This window comes from Larus michahellis, chromosome 13 (assembly GCF_964199755.1).
Source record: "Larus michahellis chromosome 13, bLarMic1.1, whole genome shotgun sequence".
NCBI lineage: Eukaryota > Metazoa > Chordata > Aves > Charadriiformes > Laridae > Larus > Larus michahellis.
The window spans coordinates 15,334,385-15,342,155 of NC_133908.1; the positions used below are offsets into that span (position 1 = coordinate 15,334,385).

At 51.8% G+C, this 7,771-nt stretch overlaps 1 protein-coding gene across 1 annotated transcript; it reads right to left on the minus strand.

Annotated features, from left to right (window-relative positions):
* Window positions 1–2,168: 2,168 nt before the first annotated feature.
* Window positions 2,169–5,445, minus strand: XBP1 (X-box binding protein 1). Its single transcript, XM_074606538.1, is given in 6 exon segments — window positions 2,169–3,195; window positions 4,038–4,121; window positions 4,124–4,201; window positions 4,796–4,924; window positions 5,004–5,100; window positions 5,172–5,445. Coding segments are annotated over 6 exon segments (1,143 nt in total). The 5' UTR covers window positions 5,372–5,445; the 3' UTR covers window positions 2,169–2,640.
* Window positions 5,446–7,771: the final 2,326 nt, after the last annotated feature.

The following is a 7,771-nucleotide window of genomic DNA, read 5'->3' on the forward strand; positions in this document are numbered from 1 at the left end:
GCTGTAAAATTGAAAAAAGGAAGCAAAACAGTGTAAATACTACTTCATTGAACATTTTTGCCTACTGTGCTTAACAAGGTTTGGATGTGAACCTATTAAACAGAGCCCAATTCCAAATACAATGGAAATGTGACCGTAACAGAATTTTCCTTGATTTTTTTTTAGATGTCAAAGATCATCAAGAGACAGTGTTCAGCTGTGAGGCAAGTGAAGCGATGTGCTATAGGAAGCGGGCAGCAGCAGTGCGTGCCCATCCGGCATGCAGCACGCCCCACGGGCACGGGGTGGCGGTGCTGCCGGGTGAATCACCCCTGGGAAGTTACTCGGTAATCAACGGGAGTGATTTTCCAATAGGCAGTGTTGAGGATTATCCATTCCGCTTCATCTCGCATCACCTTCACAACTCATCCAACGCACGGTCACAAACGGTGGGTGCTGCAGCAGCCGACCAGCACAGGTCACCCCTCCCAAGGGACGGGGCCGGCCAGTGGCTACGGGCACCGACAGGAGCAGCTTGGGCGGGAGAGCCGTGGCATGCAGGCAGCTTTGGAGGAAGGCGGAGGGGTGGCAAAACGACAGGTCTTCCAGCCCTCCAGGGCAGGCTGTTCCAGGAGGGGAGAGCAGGACAGCGGAGCGGCACCAGTGAAGTGCTGCAGTCCCCACGCTGCCGCGTTACGGGCCACAGAAGTGCTTTCCCTGCCTGCCAGGGCAGCAGCAGGACACGCTGCAGGGGAGTCGCTACCAAGACAGTAGCTTTGTGCTCCATAGCACCCACTCGCATCCTTTTGCCTGGTTCCACCCATGGTAGCACCAGGACGATTCGGAGGATTGCAGAGCTCTGCTTCAAAGCAACAGTTGGCAGCAACTGCAATTACGGGGGAGAAAAGGGGATCTCCGCCACCACCGCTTCCCCCCAGCTGCAGCAGCAGCCGTTGCTGCAGAGCACTTGGCTGCTCTAGGGCAGGCTCTTACGTTGAATTCCGTTTGCAGGAGACCCAAAAAGCTTACACATGCAGCTATCAAACTACTTTACTCGAGCTGCTGGTTCAAACCACCACTAACTACTTTAATGAATCGAAGCTGGCTTTAAAAGAAATTAACTTCTTCCTTATATTATTTCTACTGTACTTAAATTCATTCTTTTTAATGTCATATGAAGTTCCAATAATACTGACAAAAGTAATGCAAAACTATGGATCCAATTCTCACTTGTCCATTTGCTTTTTGGATTCACAACAGCACGCATTAGGCACTAAGGGTCCTCTTGCAGTCATCCCTATTTTCTAGCTTGAAAGTAAAGCAATTTATTCTCAGACTACTCAAAGTCTATCTCTTTTAATTGAAGTTTCTGCTACTGCACAGCTGTAGTTTTTACTGCTCTCCACTATTCAGATAGTGCTTTACTACAGGTTACTCGGGTTTGTAATCCAAAGCAGTCCTGTCCCCCTGTTAGTGACCAATACACCCTGCTGTCCCATCCCCCGTTTCCTTCCCTCCCCTGCCTCGAGTTATTTTTGTCAAAATTTAATGCAAAACATGAACTAGCACCTAAACCAAGAACAGTTGTGTGAACACCTGGAACAGCTCTCACACTTTCAGTATAAAATTTCAGTTTCTTCTCTGTCACTCCAACTCAAGTGTTTCTAATACCATGACATTGGAAGAAATGGACGAGGACAACAGATTCCTCCCATGGTATTTGAAGTTTGCTCTTGCAAAGTTAATTTTATGCTTCAGGAACATCCTGCGGTAACACAGAATCTGCACCTTTTTCACCCCGTTCATGTCTCGCACTGCTTCACGAACACCCACCTTCGCTCAGACCGAGTGTTGTCAGTGGCATAACTTGCCACCAGGAAGATAATACAATTATTTTATCCAGACATGAAGCCACTGCCACCTGCGCTCTGTTCAGGCTGCGGATTTCGCTCAAGCAGCTCTGGCCATCGTACAAACCCACCTGCCTTGAGTCTGCAACACCAAGTGCCCCCAGAAAGCAGCTGCTGAAGCATCCAGCTCCATCCACCACAGGAGCGCTGCTGGTCATTAAGGTGGCGTACGGATGAGACACCAAGAGACCCGATCTCTTAAAACTCTCATAGTTTCAAATTCCTCAACGCCCCAATACTCTCCCCTCCCCGCTGAGATCCAAGGTAAAAAAGGGTCAGTGAGCTGCATTGCACTTTAATTGCACCGATACAGTTAAATATTAAATGCAGAAAGTAACTCTACATAGCAAATGAAAAACAAGCATTTACATAGCAAATCTGTAGGACTTACAGACTACTTAGTTTTAACCCAGTTGTTTATATATGAATATCTCACTGCAGGTTTTGGTGTTAAAGTTATTTTAGATGGAAAACAAAATGAACATTTTCAGGTTCATGTAGAATTGGCAAGTTACAAGAAACTTCCCTCCCTCATAAGCCAACACTGACAGGGGGGCACAGGGAGGACAGGACACCTCAGGCTTTTTCATACCAGGAGAAACGCATTGGCCATTGCTCCATCTACAAGCATGGGTAGAAATGAGCAACACTTTCCTGAATACACTTGATTTCGCCCCTCACACACCCCCTAAAGGGGCATATCCCGTTATCCTGCCAGGATAGTCATCCCAGGGGAGTTAACACTACTGAGTTAGACACTGATGAGTTGGGGGAAGAGTTCATTGGCAAAGCTATCCTCCCAAGCGTGGTCAGTGTCAAGCGGAGAGGACATGTCACTGAAGGGTGACGGGGATCCTTCATATCCAGAGTCACTACAGGCATCCAGATAGCTTGAGGCTGCAAGGCTACGATGAGAGGAAAGCAGATGAGAGATGCCCAGTTCAGGCATGAAGCTGTCAACAGGTTCCTCTTTCACAGATACCGGGACCTCAGGGGTAGCTTTGTCTTCGGATGGAGAGACAGATACTTCCTCAATTTTCACTAACATATTGGTTTGGTCGCCCATTTTAACAGGAATCTCCAGTATTAGGGGCTTTGTGTACACGTGATCAAACCTTATGAGTTCATTAATGGCCTCCAGCTTAGCTGATGAGGACCCCAAAGAGGGAGAGGGGGAGGTTGGTATGGAATTTGTTTCTCCACAGATCTCTTCCTCCAGCTTTTCCAGGCACATTGACTCTGAATCAGCATATTTGAGAAACATGTCTGGGTCCAGACTGTCCAGAAAGCCCAACAGGAGATCAGACTGCAGAACAAAATACTGTTTTAGAAAGACAGCCCACTACTGTTAGAGAAAAACATCAGTTGTGGCATCTATTAACCCTCATCTGGAAATTAAAATACGCTAGTGTGATCACAGAACTGGCTGTTTTACCAAGAACACCACTATCAAAACAGACAGTTAAGACAGTTAATTATCTTTCAAAAATTCTTTATCCATTGACTTTTTTGTTAGGATACTGGCAATCCCCATAGAATTCTACATGATTCTGATACTCACAACCTCTATTAGAAGCTCCTTAAGATCTTGGCCCATCGGGTACAGACACCACACTACCTGCTGGCTCCGCACAGCAAGTACCAGAACCTGCCTTAGGCAGACCTGCCCATGACCAAAGTTTAGGGGTTTGTTTTGGTGCATGTTTTTTTTGTTTGTTTTTTGTTAAAGGCAAAAGATGGCTGTCCTTACATTTCTAGAAGTCATTCATAAGCAACAGGCTTTAAGTTCGAAGAGCTTCACTAAGTGCCAGCACATCAGCCAAACGATCAAGTATGTTTTCAACATTAAAAGCACAGTTTGCTTTTGGTACTTGTACACTTTGCCTGTAAGAGCTAAGAGACTGTTTCAGTCATTAGCCTCTTAAGATTTTATGGAAACTGGACTTGTTCAAGTTGCATGAACTCCTGTACTCACTGGATACAGCCCAACACAGCTGTTCTGCGCCACAGGTACATTTTCCAAGTCTTAGAAAAGAAGCCAACCACAGGAAGTCATCAAGTGACTTTACATCAGCAGTTACAACACTAGCCTTAAATCCACAGTGGTTCTGAATTTCACAGGCATTTTGGGTCGAAGTAGATGCTCACCTCTGAGTCTGAAGAATCACTGCCATCAGAATCCATGTGGAGGTTATCAGAAATGGTGACTGCTGGGCCTGCACCTGCTGCAGAGGAACACGTAGTCTGAGTGCTGCGGACTCAGCGGACCCGGTCACCAATCTAATCTCATCCACCTGCGATTCCTTCACAACCTGTGCCAAGGAAAAAAAAATCCAGTCACCGTGAGTGTTCTGGCAGACAGTATGTAATTCTGATGATCACGCTCTTCCTGCGAAGCCTTCCAACATCAGATTTTCCACTTGCTTTTGCAGTAGGAACCTGACAGTAAGACTTACTTCCAAAACCGGCCCAAACTTTTATACATTTGCAGTTTTCTTTTGTTCACTGCCTTTAAATGAAAGCCTGACCCCCTCCACCACACCTCTTGTTCTTTTGAGACAGACATATGTGACCACAGTTACTACTTTATTTCTGGAATATGGTGTAGAAGAGCAGATGAAGTAATCTTAAAACAGCTTGGAACTCGTCAGCTCCCCATCTTCCCCACCACCAGTGGCACCCGCTTCAGACTCAGTGACTGTGTGCTCCCTGGGAAAGCCTCCATTTGGAGGACACGTGTGTTCCCGGCCCATGAAGTGTCTCTCTTCACAGCAGGGCCGTTCCAGCCCTGGCAGGGGGGGTCCCTCCTCCCGCCCACCGCCAGACAGTCACCCCTTGGCAGGTGACTTTGGCCACGCAGCCACTTTCTTGGCAGAACGATGGCGACAGCGTGGCAGCCTGCTCACCTTGGACTCGCTCTCCTCCTCCGTCTTCAGAGCATCCAAACCCAGGCGGCAGCGAAGCTCCTGGTTCTCCAGGGCGAGGTTACACGTCTTCTCCCGCAGAAGACGGTTCTCCAGCAGTAGCTTCTGGTTCTGCGGAGAGCCGTGAGGCAGGGAGGACAGGCCGAGGCGCCGGCCGCCGCCCACCCCCCGGCTCCCCCCAGCCCCTTACCTCCTCCTCCAGCTCCACCACCTGCTGCTCCAGCTCCACCATCCGCGCCTTCTTCCTGTCGCGGGCGCTCTGGGCCGCCACGCGGTTCTTCAGCTTCCTATGGGGCAGGGCGGCGGTCAGGACGGTGCGTGTGACCGTGTCACCCCCCCCCCACCGGCCACCACTCACCTGCGCAGCGCCTTCTCCTCCGGGCTCAGGTGGGTGAGCCGCTGCCGCTTGCGGGCCGGCTGCGGTGCCTCCAGGCCCGGGGGGCTGGCTCCTGCCGGCAGGACAACCGAGAGGTGGCGGCCGGCGGGGGCGGCGGGCTCGGCCGCTTTGCCGGGGATGAGAAGCAGGCGCGGGGCCGCGGCCCCGGGCAGCGCTGCCATGGCGGGCGCGGAGGGGAGCGGAGCGGACGCGCTGCCCGGCGCCACGGCTGCGGCCGACTGCGCCCCTGCGGCCCCGCCCGGATTTCTACCTATCGTGGCTCTTCCTCATTGGCCGGCACGGCGTGACGCTGCGCCCAGCCTCGCCCGCGATTGGCTCCGCGGCTGGAGGCAAGGGGGGAAGCGAATTGCATCAGACGAGGGGCTCGATGTGAGGTGTCAGCGCGCGGCGGAGGGGCGGGGCGCGGCGGCGCGGGCAGCTCGGCTCGGCCCGGCTCCCGGCGTGGGCCCGCCCGGGCGAGGGGACGTGGCCGCAGTTGAGGTGTCCGGAGGAGGGACCGAGCAGGCCCAGAGGTGGCGGTGCCTTTAAAGCTGCTCCGTGGCCACCTTCCCCGGGGCGACCTGTCCCAAAGCAGAACCTGAGCGAAAGGTACAGCTTTGGTGGGAACGCAAATGCCAAGGATGGAGCTATAACAGATGCCATGAGAATGGGCTAAAAATGGGCCAAAGGGAGCAATAAAGCAGAGCAGAGGCCAGTGAGGGAGGAAGGGCTGACACATGGGCAGGCTGTGCCGCCATTCAGCGAGACCTGGCTGGGCTGGGGAGTTGGGTGGAGAGGAACCCAATGCAGTTCAACAAGGGCAAGCGTAGGATCCTGCACCTGGGGAGGAACAACCCCCCACACCAGTACAGGTTGGGGCTGACCTGCTGGAAAACAGCTCTGCAGGGAGGGACCTGGGAGTCCTGGTGGGCAACAAGTTGCCCATGAGCCAGCAATAGGTCCTTGTGGCCAAGAAAGCCAATGGTCTCCTGGGGGGCATTAAAAAGAATGAGGCCAGCAGGACGAGGGAGGCCATCCCCCCGCTCTGCTCTGCCCTGGGGAGGCCGCACCTGGAGCACTGGGTCCAGTGCTGGGCCCCCCAGTTCAAGAAGGACGGGGAACTGCTGGAGAGAGTCCAGCGGAGGCTACGAAGATGCTCAGGGACTGGAGCACCTCTCTGCTGAGGGAAGGCTGAGAGCCCTGGGGCTGTTCAGCTGGAGAAGAGCAGACTGAGAGGGGACATCATCAATGCTCAGCAATATCTAAAGGGCGGGGGGCAAGAGGATGGGGCCAGACTCTTCCCAGTGGTGCCCGGTGGCAGGACAAGGGGCAACAGGCACAAACTGGAACACGGGAAATTAAAAAAAATTAAGGAAAAACTTGTTTACTTTGAGTGTGGCAGAGCCCTGGCACAGGCTGCCCAGAGAGGTGGGGGGGTCTCCGTCTCTGGAGACATTCCAGACCCGCCTGGACGCGTTCCTGTGCCGCCTGCTCTGGGTGACCCTGCTCTGGCAGGGGGTTGGACAGGATGATCTCTGAAGGTCCGTTCTGACCCCCACCGTTCTGTGATTCTGTGGTTGACCAGAAGAAGTTGCACAAGAGGGTGCAGAAACACCTCAGGGGTTGTCCTTCAAATCCAGCCTGTCTCTGCCCCGCGGCAGCACTGTGTGACCCGCGGCCCGTGGTGTGCGGAGAAGGACGTGACCGCACCATGATGGGTTCTGTCAGAGCCGAGGTGCCCTGGGCCCCAGCAGGTAAAAGCTCTGTAGGTAGACAGCCTCGAAGCACGACACACACGGGAATGCGGTTGTTGAGCAACGTCCCAGCAGCAACGCAGACCCCGAGGGCACGGGGCTCGTCTGGAAACGTGTCCTTAGCCCACTGCCCAAAGCTTTCCATGCTTTGCTCGACCAGAGTAGTTATGGAATGTTGAAACTTGGGCTACTTACGTTTATTTCTGAAATAAACAGAATTCCTACACTGAATTTAAGTTAGTTGTTAAACAGTGAAGGAAAAACAAGAGCTTTAAAAGTTCAAAGGCGCTGGTCTGCTGGTTTGGCGTTTCTCCAGGGCTGGAGTTCTGCCAGGCTTTCGCCATACAAAGAACAAACTCTGCATTTGTAAGTTTGTGTTTGTTCTTTCCTTACTCACTGCAGCATGACATTTAGTTAAGGCTGAGAGTTCACCTTTCTACTTTGACACCTTTGTGAAAAATACGGTGACTTTTCGATAAGCCTTTTAGTCTGAGTGCAAAAAAGTTTGTTGTTCTGTTCCTGCTAAGCCCCTCAGATATCCGTCACTGAAAACTACCTGCTTCTCCTTTGTATGTCTCTTCTGGGTTTGGACTCATGTTTCTTTTCTAATTCTAATTCCCAAGTTAAAACGTTCCTGTTTTCTAACAAAATGCAAGTCCAGTATTAATATTTTTCTGATTTCAGACATTCGTTTCAAGTAAGTTGCCCTTTTTTGCAACAAACCAAAATGCTGAGTGGGCCACCCCTGCTTCTGCTGCTTTGTGATATGTGCAGCTCTGCTGCTGAGACCAGCCATGATGTCATTTATCATACAGACACCCAGATTTC